At 39.5% G+C, this 23,890-nt stretch overlaps 1 protein-coding gene across 3 annotated transcripts in view; it reads right to left on the reverse strand.

Annotated features, from left to right (window-relative positions):
* PLOD2 (procollagen-lysine,2-oxoglutarate 5-dioxygenase 2) overlaps window positions 1–23,890 on the reverse strand; it is a 124,333-nt gene that overhangs the window by 33,264 nt on the left and 67,179 nt on the right. Inside the window, exons 11-19 of one of the 3 annotated variants that reach the window (XM_075003823.1) lie at window positions 14,339–14,443; window positions 11,919–12,044; window positions 10,138–10,279; window positions 8,912–8,974; window positions 5,867–5,980; window positions 5,386–5,451; window positions 1,031–1,135; window positions 695–841; window positions 179–304 (exon numbers count right to left, since the gene is read on the reverse strand). In XM_075003823.1, coding sequence (XP_074859924.1) covers window positions 179–304; window positions 695–841; window positions 1,031–1,135; window positions 5,386–5,451; window positions 5,867–5,980; window positions 8,912–8,974; window positions 10,138–10,279; window positions 11,919–12,044; window positions 14,339–14,443 — 994 coding nt within the window. The remainder of the gene's footprint in view (window positions 1–178; window positions 305–694; window positions 842–1,030; window positions 1,136–5,385; window positions 5,452–5,866; window positions 5,981–8,911; window positions 8,975–10,137; window positions 10,280–11,918; window positions 12,045–14,338; window positions 14,444–23,890) is intronic. The other 2 variants (XM_075003825.1, XM_075003824.1) reach the window with 2 other exon arrangements.

Here is a 23,890-nt window from a genome sequence, read left to right on the forward strand (position 1 = left end):
TGCGCTCAATGTCTGAGTGTCATCTTGCCCCTCCTCCCCCCACTGTCTGAGCCCCCAGTGTCAGTGTGCTACCTTGGGGCCCGTAAACTCTTTGGCTGGACCTGGTGGACTCAATCATACTAATGATTTAAATAAATTCAAGAAGAACTATATATTTAGTAAAATGAATGCCGCTTACCTGAAAATCTTCTCCTATTCTGTTGAGAGCAATGTTGATGGTAAACGTAGAGGAGTCATGATGAGGTCTGAGGGAACGCTGTCTATCAGTAGTGTATTTTACAACAAAATTCAGCATGGCATGTCCCTGAAATAAATGTGTAGTAATCCAAAGGCTTTCTTATCAGCAAGTGAATTTCAAAATTAAGTCCATGCTTGATCATGGGAACTGAATTTTAAAACTATTCACTGGCAAGCGTTTGTGTTTCAAGTCCATTCAGAAAAAGTTACAACAACACTAAACTGAATTTATTTTAGCAATAACAATGAGGCAACATAACTGGCAAGTCTGGAATATTTTCATTGAACAAATGAGGTAACAAATTTATATATATATAATCATCAAATTAAACTGAGAAATGAGTAGCCTCTAAGACGTTACATGAGCAAGACAATTCTGGAATTAATTTTCTAAATCATTCACTGCAAATTAAGCACTCAGCTAATCTACTAATTAAGTACAATTTTAGAAGTTTACCTTTGTATAATAGCCAGCAAAGACTTTCAGTGTTACTGGTGCAATGAACTCTCTAATGAAATGTAGCCACTCTGAATCCAGTCCAATTTGCCTCATGTGAATATCATCAGTTGGGACATTTTCATAACCTCCAGATATACGACTATCCTGAAAACCAGAAAGACCTCAAGATGTGGTCATACAGAATTTAAAGACAATAAAAGTGCCATTTTTAATTACGATAAGTTCTCAGTAGTTGCAGACTTTCCCTTTCCAATAAAGCATTTAAAATATTGAAGTACATGAAGGCCTGCTAGTAAACATGGACTAGTTTTGTTTACAAGAGATGATACTTACATGATGCTTTCCTCCAGACCATTGTCCATAATGTTCCATTTCTTCTACAAGCTCATCACAGGCAGTCTCCGAAAATATGGGAAACCAATATACATCAGGGCAGGGCTATTACAGAAAACACCATATCACCGTTTTAGAAATCACATTTGTTTCTAATTTTAACTGTTTTTCTTAAAAATACAGCTGGGTATATCCATTAAATGGTACCAATATTTCCATTCTAAGCCAGAATTCAGATATATTAAAGTAATGAAAAAGTCCAGTTCTCTAGCTACATTTGCATAGAAGGAGGTAGACTACTAACAAGGGCAATACACTGTCTTTTCATTTCACTGTAAATGGTTATTTATTGTGTTTAGCTTGTGTTCCTGCCAGTAGAAAAAGTGAGTTACGATTACTCTACTCTTAAATTCACAAAACACTTTTATATATTCAGGAAAAAAACCTAGCCTGCAAGATCTAGGATTACTGTCATGTAAACCATGCAGATCTTTGTCAAAACTATCTCTAGAAGGCAAATTCTATATAGAATTGTAGCAATGGAAAGGACCTCAAGAAATCTTCTCATCTAGTTTAATCTCCTGTGCTGAAGGGAAGACTATGTAACACCGGAACCATCCTGGACAGGTTTGTGTAATCTTCTCTTAAAAAAGTCAAATGATGGAAATTCCATAAGCTCCCTAAGCAACTTATTCCATTGTCCCGACAGATTTTCCTGATGTCCAACCTAAACTGCCCTTCCTGCAATTTAAGCCCATTGCTTTTTGTCCTACCCTCAGAGGTTAAGGAAAACATTTTTTTCTCCTTCCTCCTTATAACAACCTTATATGTAGGTGAATTTTTGTTTACTGCCTGTAATCTGTCCTTGATTTTTACTAAAAATACCCGTGACTAAAATATAGCATTGATAATAGCTAACGATGCAGATAGCTCCTGACATATCTCCTAAAGTATTTTAGCATGTATTTAATCAGGCCCTGGTGACATGAAGACAGTTAACTTGTCTAAGTAATTTTTAACTTTTTCTTCCTCTATTTTAACTTCTGATCCTACACATTTTCACTGGCATTCACTATGTTAGGCATCCAATCACTACCACCCCCTTGGTGAAAACACAAACAAAAGAAGTCATTAAGCACCTCTGCTATTTCCACATTTGCTGTTACGGCTTTTTTCTTTTGGGTCTACTGTTTTCTTGGTCTTCCTCTTGATTCTAATATATTTGTGGAATGCTTTCTGGTTACCTTTTATGTCTCCAGCTCATTTAATGTCTTGTGCCTTCCTAATTTGAAGCCTACATACTGGTGTTATTTGTTTATATTCATTCCTGGTAATTTGAGCTATTTTCTGCTTTTCTGTAGGAGTCTGCAGCTTCAGATTGTTTAATTTCCTATAGCTAAGACAGAGCAGTCTTGTACCATAATTCCTGTCTTTCTTACACTTTGTGATTGTTTGCTCTGTGCCCTTAATGCCTTAATGCAGCTTTTAAAAACTGTCAACTTTCATGAACATATTCTTCCTGTTAGACTTGCTTCCTGTGGGATCTTATCTACCAACCTCCTGAGTTCGCTAAAGTCTATCTTCTTGAAATCCATTGACATTCATTATTTTTAGGGTGTTGTGGTCCCTCCTGCAACTCCTTAGGAGAAAAAAAAAACAAAAAACTCTTTCATGACCAATTTTACCCAAGATGTTTTCCACTTTCAAATTCTCAACCAGTTCCTACTTGTCAAAATCAAACTAGGAACAGCCTCTCTCCTGCTTAAAAACAATCAAACAAAGAACAAACAAAACAAAACAACAACAACAACAAAAACACTGTCTCCAATACATTCCAAGAACTTGTTGGATAGTCTGTGCCCTACTGTTATTTTCCCAAGAAGTGTTTGGATATTCAAAATCCCCCATCACCACCAAATCCTGTGCTTTGAATAATTTTGTTAGTTGTTTATAAAAAGCCTCAACCACCTTTTGCAGTAGGCTCCTAACAGGTGTGAGTCAGGAATATTTTAAGGGGTCTCTACTCTGACATCATCACTTTCCCATGCTAAAATATACAGTACCTGCAGTAAGAATTACTTTGGGAGCTCCTATTGTCCAGACCAACTAACAGTTTCAAGGATAGGGAATTAGTTGTCTTAGTTTGATTCCTCTCAACTCTTACTGGTTAAAAAAAAAATTCTCCCGTTTCCCCTGTCCTTTAGAGGGCTGAGAGACAGGCAAGTGCTGATGTAAATAAGGCATGAAGATTATTTTGCCCTGATCTCTTGGCACATCACTGTTACTGACTTCAGACAGCTACTCACTACGCTTATTCTCTTTATAATTTTTTCCACAAGACTTTTGGGAGGTAATTACTCAGGGATGGATTCTGACATGCTAATGCTGTGCTGCAGAAGTACGCCAGCTGATCACAGTGGAACTGCTCACAGAGTAAGGCAATATTCAGCTTGTACAAGAAGGACTGAATCAAGAGTTAAAGGAAGTTTTACAGACAGGGTAGATCATAAGAGGGGAGTGCTCCGGCAGAATGGATTTTTCTTAGTTCCATCTGCTGGGTCATTAACTAGTGTACAATTTCATTCAGTAGGAACTGACACAAACTAATTTATCAGGGATAAATTTTAACCCTAAAGTTAGCCCTAAACCCAATAACTCTCAGTCCCATGTTCAATGATAAAGTCCCACTCTGTATGGTCATGCTCTCTCCATTTAACGATGTTAGACAGAGAGCACTAAATCTGACTGACACCCCGCCCCATACCCAGCTTCTCTTCTTTAAACTGCTTATATATATTATATATCTCTTCTACAGCATCACTCAGCAGCTGTCTTCAGTTCCCAATCTGGAGTTCTCAATGTTCTCAATGTCAAGCCACTGTCGGCACAGCTTAAGACAAGTGAGACCACATGGTGGAAGTTTGCATGCTGGCATTGCCACGTCAATCAAACCCATCATCTTTTGTTTGATTTGGACTCCTCAGCATGGATTTTATGAGTGCTTGATAAGGTACATTTTAGTTAGGACTAGCCTTAAGTGTGCCAAATTCATGGTATGTATTCAAATTTGGTTTGATATAAATGCCCCTAATCATGAAGGTATTATTTTCCCATCATTCTGGACCATTCATTTTATTTCTCTTAATCATCCCTTGCTCTCTACTGTGTGCACATAGATACCGAGGACGGACTGGGAAAAGCATTCAGCATTAACTCCCATTGACTTCAGTCTACTGCTAGGTTGCTGCTGTACACTTTTGAAAACCCTCGCCTACCTACCATGCACTCATAAAACTCTCTGATACAGTCCTTAAATAAACTCCATGAGCCAAACACCTGAAATGCTGGAAATGAACCCAAACGCTGCTCATATCAACTTCAATGGCAGAATCCTGGCCTCTCTTAAATTGAGTACAGCCAGTATATCACCTGCTGCACCAACGTAGTGATTCGTGTTGACTTCTGAGGGAATAAGAGATTTAAAGCCCGTATCATATTCAATTCTGCTACCATCCAAGCTATTGGGAAATTCTCACTGTTGTCTGGTAAAGTACTCTTTATTTTAAAAGAATGTGAACAAGGTATCTACAAAAGCTCATGAATCAACTTGGCATTTATACAGGCCTGGGGAATCTACAGGTGTTTTTTGTTTTGTTTTGTTTTGTTTTGTTCGTGCAGCCTAAATCCAAGGATCAAACAACTCTGAGGTACAAATGCTAAGTGTTTGCCACTAGCATAACAGGATTACAAACAAGGGAATTTGCTACAAAGAAGTGAATAAAGAATACATTTTCCAATTGAAACAATGTGGGGGGGAACTGAAATGAAGAGGTGGAAGGGAAGCAACATTTCACCAGAGCACTAGAATTAATGCTCTTCCTCTTATAGAAAGTTCCATGGTGCTCCCTTTTGACCTCAAATGGTCTTCATATCAATTGCAAGTCTTGGTCAGAAAAAAGTCCTGTCTCACTCAGACAAAAGTCCTCCCAGCAGCACTTACCCTCATGTAGCCACTCAGAGGAAGGCATATCCCTTACTTAAAAAAGTATGACCACCACTTCTTGCTGCACTTCAATTTTCCTTGTACATCTTCTATCCAACTACTGAAAAGGATGAACCTTGCAAAGCTCAGTGGCAGAAAAAGCTCTACAATGCAAAATTCAGTTCTGTGGCCACTCCTCAATATGTCTAATTGTGTGTGGTGCTCCCTTCTGATTTCACTTAGGTGTAGATACAAGCAGTGAGCTGACAAGATCATGTTTCAGTGTGATATGACATGTATACCAGTTCATTGTATCAAAACTTAAATAAACATGTGTTTTTGTCTGCTTCATTTTAAGAGTACTGACACCAACCTGTTCCACTAGATTTTCAGTGAAGATCTTTGAGTAGTTGGGGTTTATATAGGTTTCTTTCCAGTCCTGAAGAGAAGGATTTGAACAGATTAAACAGCTCATTTGTTTTATTTAAAAATGTGCAACACCACATATAAAAATTAAAAATAAATTTTACTACACTGCAAATTCCTTTGATTACTTCCACTCAACTAATCAGAAACAATTTTATTATATCTGTAAATTAACCCTTGACTATTATCTCACAAAGCATTTTGGGATTTACAGGGCAACATTTATGACTCATGAATGCATTTCCTTTTTCCAGATTATGAATCCTATATTTTATATGATATGCTAATACTGAATTCATTATGATGTATGTATCTTGCTATATTTTAATATTTCCTAATATAATAACCATCTAAGTTATAAATTTCCATATGCTCATAGAATGTTTTGTGAAACCTGTTAACAATTTTATACATAATGTGATATGTACCACAGGATTTTCAAAAATCTGCCAGAGGTCATTGTTGTAATGGGAGGTATTGTAGTTGGCAGTTGAAATAAGTCTCCCAAATTCATGTCTGTTGGTAATGTACATAAAGACACCCTGTATTTAAAAAAAAAAAAAAAAAAACAGAAAAATTATGTTAGCAACACGGAGGAACAGTAAAATTGATATTCAGCTTCTAAAAATTATGTCTCTCTCCCTAAAACATAAACACATAGCTAAAATATAGAAACTATCATTTATACTTTAGATACATATTTCTCTCTCTCTCAAACACACATCCCACCCCTCCACAAAACCTGTGGGTTTGGTTTTTTAATGGAATCTTTAAACCTTTAACAGGATCACTTCTGATCATTTTTATTATGATCCATATTAAAATGATGGATATGGTATCATTTGTGTTTTAATCAAATTAAGGCAATACATGTTTTGTAATAGGGCAAGCATGCAATTGGTAAATGAAAACAAATGTAATATTTTTGTTTTTCCTTCATAAGACTAGAAATGTTCAAGGTCCTTGAAATACCTGTTTTCAAACAGAACTCTTGCATACAAATAAAGCAGACAATGAAGTCTGGGGCTGGGGATATTATCTAAAGTAAGTAACCATTATAAGAAAGGTTAAAGTACAGTCAGAACACAAAATATGTAGGTTCTGCACTGCTTCAGAATCTATCCTATTAAGTAAATGTTTTGATTAATCAACGTGAAATAAATATATCTCAAAATACAACGCATGTCAGAATTATGATGAAAAATAAAGAATGAGATAAAGATCAAAATTAAATGTGATGCGGTATTGTTTCATAAATAAAAGCTAAGATATTAACAGTGATCCCTTGGTTAGAATTATGTCTCAGAAGGGTAGCTGTGTTAGTCTGTATCTTAAAAACAAGGAGTTCTGTGGCACCTTAAACACTAAGGATATGTCTACACTAGCACCCCCCTTTTGAAAGAGTAATGCTAATGAGACACTTCAGGATAAGCTAGTGTAGACACAGCCTAAGAGTGCATCTACATTAGGAACTAACGTCGAAAAGAAGGGAAGAAGGGCTCTTTTGAACATGGGGTTTGCTTTTGAAAGAGCCACATTTACACTGCTTCTCCTCTTTCAAAATATGAAAATGCAAATGAGGCACCAGGTATGTAAATCTGTGCCTCATTTGCATTTTCGATTTCCCTCATTTGCATGCTGCTTTCAAAAGAGGAATGCAAGTGTAGACACAGCCTAACATTTATTTGGGCATAAGCCTTTGTGGGTGAAAAAAACCCACTCTGTCAAATGCTTATGACATCTGATGAAGGGGTTTTGCCCGCAAAAACATAAATGCCCCAATGAACCTGTTAGTCGTTAAGATGCCACGGAACTCCTTTGTGTTTTTTATTAGAATTAGTGGCAGAAAATATTTTTGTTTAAAAGAAATTGGGTTTTCTTTTAGTTTAACTGCTTTTCAGATCCAATCTCCAGTCAAGAAAGTTTTTTCCATCTTAGATTTGCAAAGCACAGAGCCACTCCCATTTGGTTTTGGACCTCAGATTTAGGTCTTAAAAAGTGTTAAATAGCCAGCGTGGTAAAACAAGTGAAGCATACGCTCTGTTCTTGTCCCTACACACTATGTAGTTGCAGCAGGGAAAATAAGGAGGGCCTGATGAAAGAAGCTCCCCAGTGCTTATCACAACACCTTCCTATTCCTATGCAATATACACTGGGCCTAATTCACCATGTTGTTGCTTTGGTTTCATTATCAGGGTACCCCTGAATTTAACAGAGTTCAACAGAGCATAAAGATGGAGAAAAACTAATGTCAATCAAGCCCTTTGAAGGGGGAAACTTAAATGTATTCTGACTTTTGAGTGATTTTGTATTGTTCAAATGAGAAAATACTGCTAATATCTCTAGGACCAGCAGAACTTTTTAAGTGTGCCAATGCCTACGTGATTCTAACACACAATGAGTGCTTGCTTCCTCTTCCTGAAGCATGACATTGAAGTAATGGAGACACTGGTTGTGTCTACACTACAGAGTTGGTCTGGAATAGTTCATTCGGAGTTATTATTCCAAAACAAGCTATTCCGGAATAATGTGTCTAGACTACAGAGAAGCTCCAAAATAAGAACATTTTATTCTGAAATAGTGTGGCCACACACAATACAGCCTCAGAAGCGCTGTTTCCAGGTGCTCTAATCCAAAATGCTATGTCTACGCAGCAGTGTTATTTTGAAATAAACTATTCTGCAATAACTTATTATGAAATAGCCTCTATTTGATGTCTACACAGCCACTATTCTGAAATATCTATTTCCAAACAGGCACTATTCCTCACTGAATGAGGTTTACCACATTCAAAATGAGACATCCACTGTTTTGAAATTATTTTGAAATAATGGTTGCACTGTGTAGAGACTCAAAAAATTATTTCAGAATAGTGGACATTATTCCAAAATAACTTTGATGTGTAGACACACCCACTGACACCAGTTCGAGAGCCCTTCTCACATGTGTGGCTAGCAAGAGGACTATTCATGAGAGTAAGCAGAGAAAGATTTTGCCCAATGGCTGCACAAACACAAGCTACAAAAAAGCTGGACAAAGACCATGCAAATAAGACAGGTCAGAGAAATTTTGCACTCTGTCATTTTTCATGGGCTTTGAGTAATATTCAAAAAACTTTTAAATCATTTAACTAATTTTATTGCACTAATAATGCCAAGAATTAAGATGTAACCGCCTAAATCCTCAAAAAATGACTAGTGATATGAGTTATCTTGATTTCTAGGTCCCCAGGCTGAGACACTTAAAGGGAACCCAATCTGCAGAAACATAAAGAGACCTGACTATGAAAAATCAAGGCTCCTTAAGATGCCTTGATTGGACACCCAACATGACCAGTCCCTTTTGAAAATGTAGGATTAACGAGAAAAGTTTAGCAATGCTTTACCAGGGCAAGTGGAGAGAGGAAAAGGATTTATCTTTGGTAGAATGATACTGCAAAATAATAACAACTAATGAATAAAAAAAAGCAACACCTTTGGGGGTTTGAGCATATGGAATGTTTCCGAAGAAGGGGAGCCTTTTTCCCTTTGTAAACTCTAAAACGAAGGAGAAGCATCACATCAGTTGACCGATACATGGTCTCTCTCTCTCTTTGTCAGAGATGTATTAGGTTTTAGGTTTCCACATTTACATTAGATAAATAACAGCCTTTGAGCAAAAGCTGATATTCCAAACTAGCTTTTGCAGACAGCATGCACCTCCAAGCAAAGCTCATATGTATACGTTAAAGCTAGATCCACCAGCCCCTGCTTATCTGCTGCAATACAAAAACAAGCACGTACCAGACTGGCTCATAGCACAGGTTGAGAAAGAGAAAGAGAGAAGATAATTCTCTGACGAGCCACAGAGTCAGATTAGTTTAACATGAGCACATGGTAAGCAGATATTGAAAGAACCGATGCTTAGAAGGTTGAAAACAAGAGTGTGTTGCCTGGGCTGTTCTGTAGAATGAGTACAAACACATGACATCATGCCTTGTTATTATGGAGGGTATAAAAAATTTATACTTGCCAACTTTTCTTGTTCAATTCAGCAGTTTTATTTTTCAATGCTATACTGTCTGGAAATAGCTGTGGTTTACCTCTTATTTGTTTCTGTTCTGAAACTAGTGTAAATATTGGTACAAATATGGGTTTGCATATTTATACTCATAATATAAAATCAGTCTTCATATTACTGACAGCATATTACAGGTAACACTAACTAATACAACACCCTTTAATAAGAGTATCACAATATATTTTATATTACCAGCCTCAATCACTTTTAGGTATTTTCAATGAAATCCAAAACAAATATATTGCACCTAACTTGCTGTACATTCCAAATTGTGTAATTCAGATATTTTAAGAAAAAGGATATACTCAGTGATAGCTGGTATATTTAACAGGGTAGTCACTGTATCCTCCTTCAAGCTATACATGCAAACAAGCAAGGTAATTTACAGTATTTATGATTTCTATTTAAATACACTGAAAATTCAATATGCAGTCCACTGGTCTTGAACAAAGCCAACTGCTCTCATTGTACTCTCTTCAGCAATTTTAAAAAATATCATAAAAACCATCAGTATCCCACAAAAAATTGGCTAGTACTTTTAATTAGAAAAAAGTGAACACAATTCAAGTTTAAATACGAACAAGTGTAGCAAGAACGTAATGTAGTATTTGAAAGAAAGCCATCTGTCCATACTCCTTACCATTTCCCTAGCATTTCTGCAGAGTGCCATATCAGGATCCAATTTATCACGAACGAAATAGTTTCTCTCTTTCATCTCTGATCTGAGTGTCTGTCCTCTAATTAAGTATATATTAGCCATATAAGGGATATTCCAGACTCCTCTGAAAAAGAAGTCCAGGGGAAACAGTTTAAGACAATGAAAACTGGAATATGTTTATATTTTACTATTTAAACACTGTGCTGAGTCTTCATGTGCTGCTTCTTCCAGAAGCGGCATGGTAATGAGCTGTCTGGAAGATGCTAATGAGGTGCAGATGTAAATTTCCCATGTCTCATTAGCACATGATTCAGAGTGCAGAAGAAGCTTTTCCGGACTCCAAAATACAAATGGAGACATGCAGCCCGCAGGAATCTTCCAAAAGGAAACCCTCCTTCCAGAAGCCCCTTCTTCCTCCTTCCAGAAGGTCCCCGCAGGCCACATGTCTGCACGTGTATTTTGGAGTCTGGAAGAGCTTCTTCTGGACTCTGAATCACGTTCCCATATGCTAATGAGGCATGGGAAATTTACATCCGCGCATCTTCCGGACAGCTCACGACCATGCCACTTCCAGAAGAAGCAGCACGTGAAGACACAGACTGTGAGTTTATTGTTTACTGACCAGACAAAATTGAAAGCAGTGCAGTAAGATTCCCAAGATACCTGAAAAATTACAACTAGACCTGAAGGGAACGTACTCCTTTTGCAGGTGTAGTCAGTCATTCAAATTATATGAGTTTTTAATCACAAAAAAAGTAATAGTACCAAATTCTCTGAAGTAGGTTTTAAATATCTCAACACATCCCTTTTCAGACCACTCCAAGGCTCCCAATCAAATTCATTTATTTTATGAGATGGAGAAAACTACTAGACAGATTTTACATCAGTTTGAACACCTGGCTGTAGCTTCTCACAGATTGACCTCGTTACATTGATACTCATACGGTGAATGCAAGAGACCACAAATTTAATTCAGTTGAGCCAACATCAACAAATAGACCTCTCTGTAGCATGACGCACTATGTTGCAAGTTTCCCGTTTCCCAGAAGCAGATTTATAAAATCAGTGAATAACTGTAAAGGGGGATAAGTCCAGTAAGATCTTTTCCAGGTGTCAGGGCCAAATAATGGGGCATTTGCACACCTGAGAATAGGATCTCAACTAGTTTAAAGTACATTAATTTTGGGGAAAAATTACCATATGGGAAATGAAAGTATTTCTCATCTGCTTTGACCTTAGTCTTAATATTTCTGGACTGTTGTAAGGATTGAAAGCAGACAGCCTGTAATGGAACAAATATTTCTGTAACAAAAATGGTTATTAAATTTAATTTCAGCTGCTGCTTAAATATTGCGCTTGTCCAGAAGAGATGGCAAAGCACTTTACCTATTACGCGTTTCATGAAATGTCACCAGCATTAGTTTTTGGCATACATTCTCAGTGTCAGATTAAAAATATGACTCCTTCAGTTTTTCCAATTAAACATAGTTCATTTTTGCAGCATAATTCCAATAACCATCACTATATGTTTCATGATAAAACATAGGACCTCACTTTGCTTGGCACTTTCCTTTTCCATTCCAGGTTACTGAAATGGCATATATTCCTAGATTACTGGAAAAAAATGCATCAACATATCAAATATTAACTGTTCAGATATTCTCTTTATATGGAAGATATTGGTCCCTATTGGGCAAGGAAACAAGGTGTCACTAAAATACTATATGGTATCTGGTGTTAGTGATTATCTTAAAGTAACTTACACTCTGTTCCCCTGGACAATATCTACATAATCTTCTGATCGAGCATAATAGCCATCAGGGCTCAAAGCACCCCAAAAGTTGGACCACAGCTTCCCATGGCGAGTGACAAGTGGAGCAATTATCTTTCTGTAAAAAATAAAATAGTGATTAATAAAAAATGAATGTTGATACTTGCATTTTACAGGTTGAACTTCTCTAATCTGGAATTCTCTTGTACAGAAAACTCCATAATCCGCAATGATTTTAGACAGCCGGATGACCACTTGTCATGGGTATGGACAAGTTTCCTGAGATCCCATAAAGTTGGTTTCAAGCCACCAGTCCTGGCTCTAAGCGTTCTGTGCTGTTATTCAGCTGTAATTTACCCCTAAATGTCTTCTAAGAACCCAGTAAGCAGTGGAAGTGTTGGTAATGTACTAGAAAATACTGCCTTCCCATCATCTGGCAAAATCTCTTGTCCAGCACCAGTCATGTCCCAAGGGTGCCAGATGAGAGAGGTTCAACATGTACTAGCATTAAAATAGTTGTAAGTCTGAATGTGAATGTCTGCCTCGTACCAACGACACCTTAACTGCGCATCAGAACTGAAGGATTATCAAACCATCATAGCTAGACGCAGCAGTTCTACACTTGAGCTGAAGGGAAATACTTTCATTAACTGTCAGTTTCCAAACCTCTAACCACCCAAAGGTGAGATCAGCAGACAAGAATTCAGCTGCAAGACCCAGGCTCCCTATAAATCATGAAGTTTTCAGGCACAGAAAAATACTCTCTTGTCCTCTTTTTGCAGGCGGGAGTAGTACAAGTGGTTCCTCTTTAAGAAAGATTAACAAACAAAGGATTTGTAGCAGCAGCATAAAAGCAAAAGACTCCAATTATGGAAAGTATTCCATATGGAAAAACAACATTTAAAGCAGAGATGAGAGCATAAATAGGTGGCTAGAAATGGAAGCAAAAGTAATGTAACTTCATTTACAAGTTCCATCCCCAGGTAGGCCTGCTGTGTGAAGCTTGTGCTATTTCTGCCTGCAGTATTCTGGGCCCTAACATTCTCTTACAAAACAACAAATTTCAGCAAAGAAATAATTTAAACAACATGATACGCCAGCTATGCCTTTATTCACAACTGCGTCCTTCTCATTAGGTAAGAGCAAGTTTCCACCATATGCTGTTAAAATTAATACTCTGACTTTTTTCTGATGCATCTGAAAAGCTCCACGTTACCATTCAGGGCTGAATTCCACCTACTTTACTCACATGGGATTTCACAGATTTCCCTGAGTAAAGTAAGCAAGATTGGAGTCTGATATGTGTGGGTAGGTGGAGGGGAGACATACTATGAGCTATTAACGGTAGTGAATGGTGGATCTTTTCTGGAAATTGTAAAAAAACCCAAGTTTTATTTTTATTAGTATCAGATATCAAAGTTTAGTTTGTCATGTACCGTGAGAAATCATTTAACAATGAGACGCAGCTCTTAAGAGCAAGACAATAATGTTCTATCATCTCCAAAATTAAATCACTTTTTAACACTGCAATACTAAGACTAAAACCAGTGGAGCTTTTTTTGTGCCTGAATCATAGAACTGTTTATCAGTCTTGCAAATCCTGTTGTGTTTAACAGAAAGCAATGATGCCACAGAGCTGTCTTCTGAATGATAAAGATTCTTGGATGTTCAGATTGGGAATAGCATGTTTTCTCCTATGCAAGATGTTTTGTGAAATGTTAGCTCCCATGCTTAGTATAAGTGTGATATCTTCCTGGTCAACATGACCTAGACCAGGTGTCTCAAACTCCCGGCCATCAGGCTATTCCTGGCCAGAGCAATTGTGCAATCTAGCCCAGGAGTACCACTGGTAGGGAGAAGCTGTTACTTTCCTCCACGCCCTGCCCCTTCCTGCCACCAAACTGTTTCTTCTCCACACCCCAATAAAACCCCCTAAGAGACATGACTTTGGGGATTACTGGGTCCTTCCTTGCCCTCCTCATGGCAGCAGGAGCCATGGGTAATTGGAATGAGTCTGTTCAGCTTCCCCACCTGCAAAGCTCAATCCAGTGAGCATGCTCAATTTAGCTACCTTTTTCACTTTAACATTTTTAAGTGAAAAACTTTTTCCACTAAGGTTAAGTTTTTTGTTTTTCTTTCTTTTTTTTTTTTTTTTGCAACTAACCGGTCAAGATTAATTACAAAGTTTAAAAAGTTTGCTCTTAGACTGGCTTTGTGGTTAGCATATAGTTGGCAGTAACATAATCACCTCATGCTCCCTCAAGTAGACTGGAATGTTGATAAGCTCCAGAGGGAACTGTGCCAAATTTATCTTATAATCCCTTAGAAGGGGCAGGGGCAAGAGAATATCAGTGAGTACTTCCAGATGAGGAAAAATGAAGCTCCTCAGTCTGTAAGAAAGATATACTGAACCTGTTTTGCTCTATCAGAATTCTTAAAGTCTTTGGGTTTGTCAGCACCACATCCGCATCTATACTGAAGTAGTAGTCACATGCTTTATCCTGGCGACAAAGGTCCCTGCAAAGAGAGAAAGAAGTTTTTAGCACAATCAGTACATCTTTGTGTGACGTTAAAAATGTGTTGATGTGAAAAACTCAAGAGCATTGAATAAAGTGGTTGATTAAACTCTTCTCACTTAGGTGCTTAAAATCCTGTATTTAAGTCCACGTTTAGATGCTTAAATAAAGTATTTTTTAAAAAAGGTTTTTATTTTATTTTAATTTCAATTTTAATAAAAATATTATCAAAAATGTTTGAAAGTGCTGAGTAATTTCTAGCTGCCATGGGAGTTCTGTGGGATTTTCAAGAATTCAGCCATCCCTGAAAATCTCCAGTTTTCATTTAGGTGACCAAATATTGATTTAGTTTGAAGTTTGGGCAGCAAAGTTTGCAAGTGGTGGGTTTTGTATTAACTATCATATAACTTGTGTGCCCGATATACCCTGAACTCAACAGCTTTGCTTGAGCAAAGGAACTACAGAGCTGATCTGTCGATTTGAATGGTACTAGAACTCCCTGTCAGAAAACTCTTAACTAAAACTTCTAGGAACCAAAGGTGGGTGTGGGGGGGAAGGGGGGAAGAAAACCACTGAACTTTTTATAACTCATGATAGCTGATGATCTAATAAATGTGTTAAGTCTCTAAGGTGCCATAAGAATGCTTGTTACACCCATCCCTTGTTTAGTGAGTACTCATAGGAAAAGTACTCATTAAAATGAGAAACATATATACAAACCTTTATTCACTATGGCTGTGGCCACACTGGGCCAAACCTTTGAAATGGCCATGCAAATGGCCAAATCGAAGAATACTAATGAGGTGCTGAACTGAATATTCAGCGCCTCATCAGCATTTGCACGCTTCCGACCACAGCTCTTTGACAGCACAGCTTTTGAACGCGTGTGGCTCGGCGCGGTTACATGGGGGTCCTTTCTGAAAGGACCCCACACATTTCAAAATCCCCATATGCCCCTCAAGTGAAGGCTTTGCCAAGTGTGACCACAGCCCATATGAGTGAACTTCCCCCGCTTACATAAGAAGAGTCCCTGGCCAGGAGGCGGGGAGACCCGCAGCCCTGTGGCTGGCTCAACTCCAGCAATGGGGTCCCTGGCTGGGGGCGGGGAGACCCGCAGCTGGAGCCTTCTCCCTCCCTTCCCTCAGACATGCTGCTGTCTGAAAGCCCTTTGGCTGGGGGAAGAGAGGAAGAAGGCTCTTAGCCTGGTTCCCTCCCCTGCAATGGTGGGAATGTGAAACTGACCAGCCATGAGCTGATCAGTTTCCTGGCCCTGCAAGCCATGGGGAGACTGGAACCAGCCTGTCCCTGGTTCCAGCTCCTTCCACTCTAGGAGCCAGGAAACTGACCAGCCCTGGTGGTTCCCGGCTCCATTTCCCTTGCATGAAAATTTGAGTTATGTGGGGGTTGCAGGAACAATCCCTGGGTAACTCCAGGACTTACTGTATTATACCCCCCACCTGCTCTGCAGACCTCACCTTTGGCCAGGTTCTAACTGCTCTCCCACACAGTCCCTAACTGCCTCCAGCCTTAAACCTTCACAGCAGCCCCAAATCTTCTCCAGCCTTAGACCCCCACCCCAGCAGCCACAAACCACCCTCAGCCTCAGAGCCCCACAGCAGGCCCAAACTGCACCAAGGCTTACACCTCCCAGCAGCCCCAAACTGCCCCCAGCTTTACACCCCCAAGCAGCCCCAAACCGCCCCCAGTATTAGACTCTCCCTGTAGCCCCAAACTTCCCCCAGTCTTAGACCCTCTTGCTTCCCTCAACAGCCCCAGCCTTAGACACTTCTTCTCCTGCAGCCTCTTCACCAGGGCCACTAGGCTGGGTGGCTTCCCCAGCCCTCGTGCTCCCAGCAATTAACTCAAGTGTTAAGGTTTCAGCAGCTAGGCATAACGTAATTGCTATCCCTAGATCCCTATCCAGAACTGAAGAAGTGGGTCTGTCTCACGAAAGCTCATCACCTAATAAATTATTTTGTTAGTCTTTAAAGTGCTTTTTTGTTTTGTGATCCCTAGTGATAGAGATAGCTGCCATCTCCAGCAGTTATCGCTACTGATAGATATCTGCCTGAGGCAGCAGTGTTAAGAAACTGCATATGGCTTCTTTAACAGTCCCATGCAGCTGGAAACTGCCCATCTAGAGACCTTTAACAAAGCTAATGGGACCCATGTTTGGGTCCCGACCCATAGGCTGGAAATCCCTGCTCTACATACATATACTACATCCTATTTCTGGTGCCTAACTATTCAAATACATCAGAAAAGTACCTAAACTCAACTGGTTTTTGTCAACTTACAAGCCCTTGGAACAAATTGGAGAATTTTACATGTATTTTAATGGAAATTTGGTGTCACTCTTATGAGTTTTCGCCCACAAGCAGAAATCTGGGAACCAACTGTGCTCGTATAGCTAGGGATCAGTGTACTTCTAAAGCCACTTGATTAAACAAAACTTTTTGTCTAAAAGAATAATACAATTGTTAAACTACTATGTATGAGAAAATCTTACCTGAGGTGACCACTGATAAATGTAAAAAGAGGCACTCATACCTACACTGCTCTGTAGTTTGGACTACAAGCAGGGGAAGTGAGTACAAAAGGGCTTCGCTGCAACTCCCCAGAACTGATGCTTCAGGTGCAACATACAGGTCACTAGTTTACACTAAGGTAGACCTTTCTGAGAGTTTATGTTCAGGTTTGTAGCTTCCACATGGGGGAGTTACATTGTAGCACTTTTGTGCACGCTCCAGTTCAGGAGCCTGTATTCAAACTGCAAAGCAGCATTGATGTGCCCTTAGATTGATTCACAGACTACAGCCTATCACATTTCTGATACCAGAAAGGGAGAAAATAGTAATTCCTGAATGTCCCTAATCTCGAAAGAAGCATCATTAAAAGGAGGAGGTACACTGTATTATCTTCTAATATTCATGTGATACATTGTAAGTACAAGAGAACTTTTCTGGTGATTGAATTCACAGGGCCAAATTCTGGTATCAATGAACACAGCTCCATTAAAATGAGTGGAATTGCAACAATTTACAGCCCCAGTGAATTTGGTCCTGATGTCTCTATAGGAACATGTTATTTTAAAAGATGTAATATCAGTCCAAAGTAATAGCTTCCTAGTATGGAAAGTGATATTAATCTATTTTCCTATGCAGCCTACATTTATTGCACTGGCTAGTATGATCTTCCATAGATTCCATTTTATCTGCATACATTTTATTTCACTTATTTTATTTTTTGCAAAAATTCCAATAAATGCTACTTTTGTCTAATATAAAATGAACTGAGTTTTGATTGGTGTCTGGGAAAATTAATGATGATTTTTCTTAAGGCTAACAGATCTCAGAAGAAGAGTCAACAAAAAATGAATGTAACAGATTACACACGTCAAAGTACAGAGAAGACTGAAGGTCTTTTCCAGTGCAGACAAAACAATTAACATAACAGACTATTAGTTCTCCTAAACATTCTTCAGTTTAGTACAGAATTCCACCTGCAATATTTCTCCTGCAAGTATTCTTTACCAAGAACTGTAACTCTTTTAATTATCAGGTCATTTTGTGTTCAATCTGGCATCTCAAGGTCCTTTTATGGCACTAAAGAAAGCAAACAACAGACTTTCCATTCCATTAAAGTCAAGCAAATCACTCATTCCCTACACTTGCAATAATCATTTGAGATGACTTCCTAAAATAATACTGACTTAACAGAAAGGGAAGTCAGTATAATGAACAATTCATTGAAGAAGTGGTGTTTATGGCACAGCTCCATGGTTAACAGCCTTGGGTGAAAGTACTGTCTGTTACTTAACCAACACTTCCTTCATAGCCAACTTTCCATCACATGAATGTCTTACGTTTGTATCAGGTTATTAACAATGTATGATTCTTGAATTTCCAGTATTTTTTTTCAACTCAATACTTCCATTTGAGACTGATAGAGTTTATTTCAGTCTATTAATCTGTTCTGTCCAAGACTTTGTAACTCCACCATAAAAATCCTTTGGCTTTATTAGCAGCAAATAAAGTGTCAGCTAAATAGCACAGATTTTTCTTTGAACCAAAATTTGAAGTAATTTATAATAATTGTTTTTAATTATATGCTACATAAAATAAAACCAAAAGTGGCAGCATTTTTGGCAGTAACATTTTGGGCAGACATAATTGAAAAAAATTAATTTAATCTCTTCAAATAAAAATTTTGGAGTCAATTGGTGAGCTTGAACTTTATTATTTTTACAATATATATTGTCAGCGTCTTCTGCTGAAACTGGCTCTATATGCCTAATTTTAATAATACTTCTGTACCATATTCAAATACATTTATCTAAATGACAGACATTTGAAAAACATCCAAATTAGCATATACTCAAAGAATTAGTGATCCATTTGAAAGTCCTCAGAAAGATCACCTTAAGTACAAAGGAATACACTTGTAATAAACAAAGTTATAATATTGTTAATCAACAACCCCCCTCGCAAAAAAAATTTAAAATTAAGCTGCAAATTCAATTTGGACCTCCTGACCTTAGTCTGAATCTCTACATTTTTAACTCTTTCCATCCATTCACAATATATTATTGTAGGCGTAATTGTTAGGTGAGAATTTCACTTCTCGTTAAGTAATTCTTGCATTTCTGGAATTTTTGTGGAAAGCAATTGCAAACACCACCTCAAAAAATTCTACCAAATTCCCTGGGTTTGGATTATACATAATATGGAGTTATACCTTTTCTCAATATTTATAAAAGAAAATTGCTCATCAGAATTTGGAGCGCAAGTGGTGTTCTCGTCCATCCTTCCTGTCGAAGGGAAAGGGCTAGGTAGGGACCGTCGAATTGAGGAAGTAAACGCACAGTTATGCATGTGGTGTCGGAGAGAGGGCTTTGGATTCTTCGATCATGGGATGTTGTTCCGGGCACAAGGATTATTGGGAAGAGATGGGGTCCACCTAACCAAGAGAGGAAGGAGCATTTTCGCAAGTAGACTTGCAAACTTAGTGAGGAGAGCTTTAAACTAGGTTTGCTGGGGGAAGGTGAGCGAAACCCTGTGGGTAGAAAGGAACTTGGAGGCCAGGAAGAAATGCAAAGAGGAATGTACAACAAAAGTGGACCCTTGGTTCGAGTAGTGAGGGTGGGGAGATCGACTGTTTATCTAAAGTGTTTGTACACCAATGCCAGAAGCCTGTGTAACAAGCAGGAGGAATTAGAAGCCCTGGCTCAGTCCAAGAACTATGACTTGATTGGAATAACAGAGACTTGGTGGGATTACTTACATGACTGGAGCGCTGCCGTGAAAGGGTATAAACTGTTCAGGAAGAACAGGCAAGGGAGAAAAGGAGGAGGAGTTGCACTGTATGTAAGAGAGCACTATGATTGCTTGGAACTCCAGTACACAGAGGGAGAAAAGCCTGTTGAGAATCTATGAGTCAAGCTTAGTGGTGTAGGCAGCACTGGAGATGTGGTGGTTGGTGTCTGCTACAGGACGCTAAATCAGGATGATGAGGTAAATGAGGCTTTTTTTGGACAACTGAGAGAAGTTTCCAGATCGCAGGCAACATCAATTACCCTGACATCTGTTGGGAGACCAATACGGCATACACAAGCAGTCCAGGAAATTTCTGGAGAATGTAGGGGAACACTTATTGGTACAAGTGTTGAAGGACCCGACCAGAGGTCGTGCACAGCTCAACCTGCTGCTTACAAACAGGGAGGAACTAATAGGGAAGGTAGAGGTGGGGGACAACCTGGGAAGCAGTGATCATGAGATGGTAGACTTCAGGATCCTGACCAAAGGAAGGAAAGAGAGCAGCAAATTACACACCTTGGACTTCAGAAAAGCAGACTTTGACTCCTTCAGGAACCTGATGGGCAGGATCCCCTGGGATGCTACCATGAAGGGAAATGGAGTCCAGGAAAACTGGCAGTGTTTTAACGAAGCCCTATTGAAGACGCAGAAAGAAACTGTCCCGATGCGCAGCAAGAGAAGTAAATATGGTAGGAGACCAGACTGGCTTAATGGGGAAATCCTTGGAAAACTTAGGCACAAAAAGGGAGCGTACAAAAAGTGGAAACTGGGACAGATGTCTAGGGAGGGGTATAAATGTATAGCTCAAGAATGTAGGGCAGTTATCAGGAAGGCAAAAGCGCAACTGGAATTGCGACTCATGAGGAATGTGAAGGATAACAAGAAACGTTTCTACAGGCATGTTACCAAGAAGAAGGTGATCAGAGAGGGCGTGGGGCCCCTACTGGATGAGGGAGGCAACCCAGTGACAGATAATGTAGGGAAAGCTGAAGTACTTAATGCTTTCTTTGCCTCTGTCTTCACGGACAAAGACGGCTCCCGGACTCATGCAATAAGTGATGCATTGTGGGATGAAGGTGGATAGCCTTTGGTGGGGAAAGAACAGGTCAGAACTCTCTAAAAAAGCTAAATGTACATAAATCGATGGGCCTGGACCGAATTCATCCTAGGGTTCTGAGGGAGTTGGTGTATGTTGTTGACGAGCCCTTGGCCGTTATCTTTGAAAAGTCGTGGAGATCGGGAGAGATCCCAGATGACTGGAAAAAGGCAAATGTAGTGCCCATCTTTAAGAAAGGGAAGAAGGATGATCCAGGGAACTATAGGCTGGTCAGTCTTACATCAGTCCCAGGAAAAATCATGGAGGGGCTCCTCAAGGAAGTCATTTTGAGGCACTTGGAGGACGGGAGAGTGATCAGGAATAGTCAGCATGGATTCATGAAGGGCAAGTCATGCCTGACTAATCTGATTAGTTTCTACGATGAGATAACTGGCTCTGTGGATAAGGGAAAAATCAATGGATGTGATTTATCTTGACTTTAGCAAAGCTTTTGATATGGTCTCCTACAATATCCTTGTCAGCAAGTTAAAGGAATGTGGACTGGATAAATGGACGGTAAGATGGATAGAAAGCTGGCTAGAAGGTCAGGCCCAGCGGGTAGTGATCAATGGCTCGATGTTGGGATGGTGGTCGGTTTCTAGTGGAGTGCCCCAAGGTTCAGTTCTGGGTCCTGTTCTGTTCAACATATTTATCAACGACCTGGATGAAGGGTTGGATTGCACCCTCAGCAAGTTTGCGGATGACACTAAGCTAGGGGGAGAGGTATATACGGTGGGGGGTAGGGACAGGGTCCAGACTCACTTAGACAAATTTGAAGACTGGGCTGCAAGAAATCTGATGAGGTTCAATAAGGACAAGTGCAGAGTGAATCCCAAGCATTGTCACAGGCTGGGGTCCAACTGGCTTGGTAGTAGTTTTGCAGAAAAGGACCTGGGAGTTGTAGTGGATGAGAAGCTGGACATGAGTCAACAGTGTGGCATTGTAGCCAGGAAAGCTAATGGCATATTAGGTTGCATCAAGAGGAGCGTTGCCAGTAAATCCAGAGAAGTGATTATTCCTCTTTTTTCGTCTTTGGTAAGGCTGCATCTGGAGTACTGTGTCCAGTTCTGGGCCCCCAATTATAGGAAGGATGTGGACACACAGGAGAGGGTCCAGGGGAGGGCGACCGAAATAATTAGGGGGCTGGAGCATATGACTTATGAAGAAAAGTTGAGGGAATTGGGACTGTTTGGTCTTCAGAAGAGAAGACCGAGGGGGGACTTAATAACAGCCTTCAACTTACTGAAGGGAGGCTGCAAAGAGGCTGGAGAGAGGCTGTTCAGAGGTCATGGATGGCAGAACATGGAACAATAGTCTCAAGTTGCGGTTGGGAAGGTCCAGGTTGAACATTAGGAAAAACTTTTTCACTAGGAGGGTGGTGAAGCATTGGAATAATCTACCCAAGGAAGTAGTGGAGTCTCCATCCCTGGAGGTGTTTAAGTCTCACCTCGACAAAGCCCTGGTGGGGCTGATCTGATGGGTTTGGTCCTGCTTAGAGCAGGGGGCTGGACTCGATGGCTTTTTTTAGGTCTCTTCCAGCAATATTGTTCTATGATTCTATGATAATGACATTCAGTTTTATTTGTTCTGAGTCATTCAACACAGCCTAGAAGCTTTCCCTAAGGAAAGCTACAACTGATCTTTGGCAGTCTTTCTGCTTCACTATATTACATTTTAACAATAACCTAGTCTTTAAGGATATGGATATGCTAGGCTAACATGTAACCCTACTCCCTAATTCCAGTAGGTAATAGCGATAGCAGTGGTTAATGAACTGCTTGCTTTTCAGAGGTGCTTACCACCTCTAAAATTAAGTCACATGCTTTTAGCTTAAAATCCTGAGGGAGAACTTTATTCCTCTGGTGTCAGTACATTTGCTTAGATTTATCTTAGTAGTATAAACATGGAAAGATTTTTTTTCCGGACACAAGAAGCTGTTTTAAAGCAGCAGTGAAGAGTGGTTAGTAGGAGAAAACAAGGACTCTGTGAGAGTATTAGAATATTGTTTAACCCTGCTTGTGAATCACTGGCTCATCTCTGGCAGTGAGTGTATCTTACGAAAAATGAAGAATGTCACTGTTTTGTGAATAAAACTTTCCACTGAGACTATATAAGCTTGACATATGCTAGACCTAACCCACTGTAACTTCTTGGGGAGAGACATATAATCTATTCACTTTCCTCTAGGAAACAGCCATTTAAAATGCCTATAAAGTAGTATTTATATTTGAAATGAGGCAATCTATCATTTTCTGTCCTTCCTGGTTTGGAATGAAAATTGCAGTCCTGGGATAGATGTCATAACACCTTAGACCATTTTCAGGCATCGCTTTATGAATACTGGACTTAGAGAAACACCTTAAAGAAAAAGTCCCCACTGACAGTGTAAGATGACAACATTAAACTTTCTGTGTTACTTGTAAAGGACAAAAATTAACCATCTGTACTATATGGTCAAAGTGAGTTTACCAGTGCACTACATGGTTTAGTAATTCCTGAACTGAACTGATGGCCTTTACTATAAGCTAATAATATTATAATAGCATAAGCATAATAACGACACAGTTGCTTCATCTAGACTACACTTGGCAATTTTTGAATATCCTTAGTGAAATCCATGGACTCCTCCAGAATACCAGTAGACACCAAACTGCACAAAGGAGAAAGGAGCTACTTTGATTTATGAAGATAGGCTCAAGAAGTCAAACTACTGTAGCAGCTCTACTATAGTCGTAGCCAACACATGGCCCGTGGGCCAGAATCCAGCCCACAGAGCCTTTTCATCTGGCCTGCGGAGCCAGCAGCTGCACCATCTTGAACGCCAGCTGTGGGGTGCATGGTTGGAAATCTGCAGCACCAGAGCCACATGTGGTTATTTAAGGAGCCATTTGCGGCTCTGTATGCTGCTGCTGCTGCTGACTCCTGCGCTGGCTCCCTGCCCTACCAAGCAGAAATAAGGGAACTCAATTTACTTGGTTTAACGGCCGGCAGACAGGATCTGACCATTAAGCCAATTAAACTGAGTTCCATTATTTCA

This window comes from Carettochelys insculpta, chromosome 10 (genome assembly GCF_033958435.1).
Source record: "Carettochelys insculpta isolate YL-2023 chromosome 10, ASM3395843v1, whole genome shotgun sequence".
NCBI classification, from domain to species: domain Eukaryota; kingdom Metazoa; phylum Chordata; order Testudines; family Carettochelyidae; genus Carettochelys; species Carettochelys insculpta.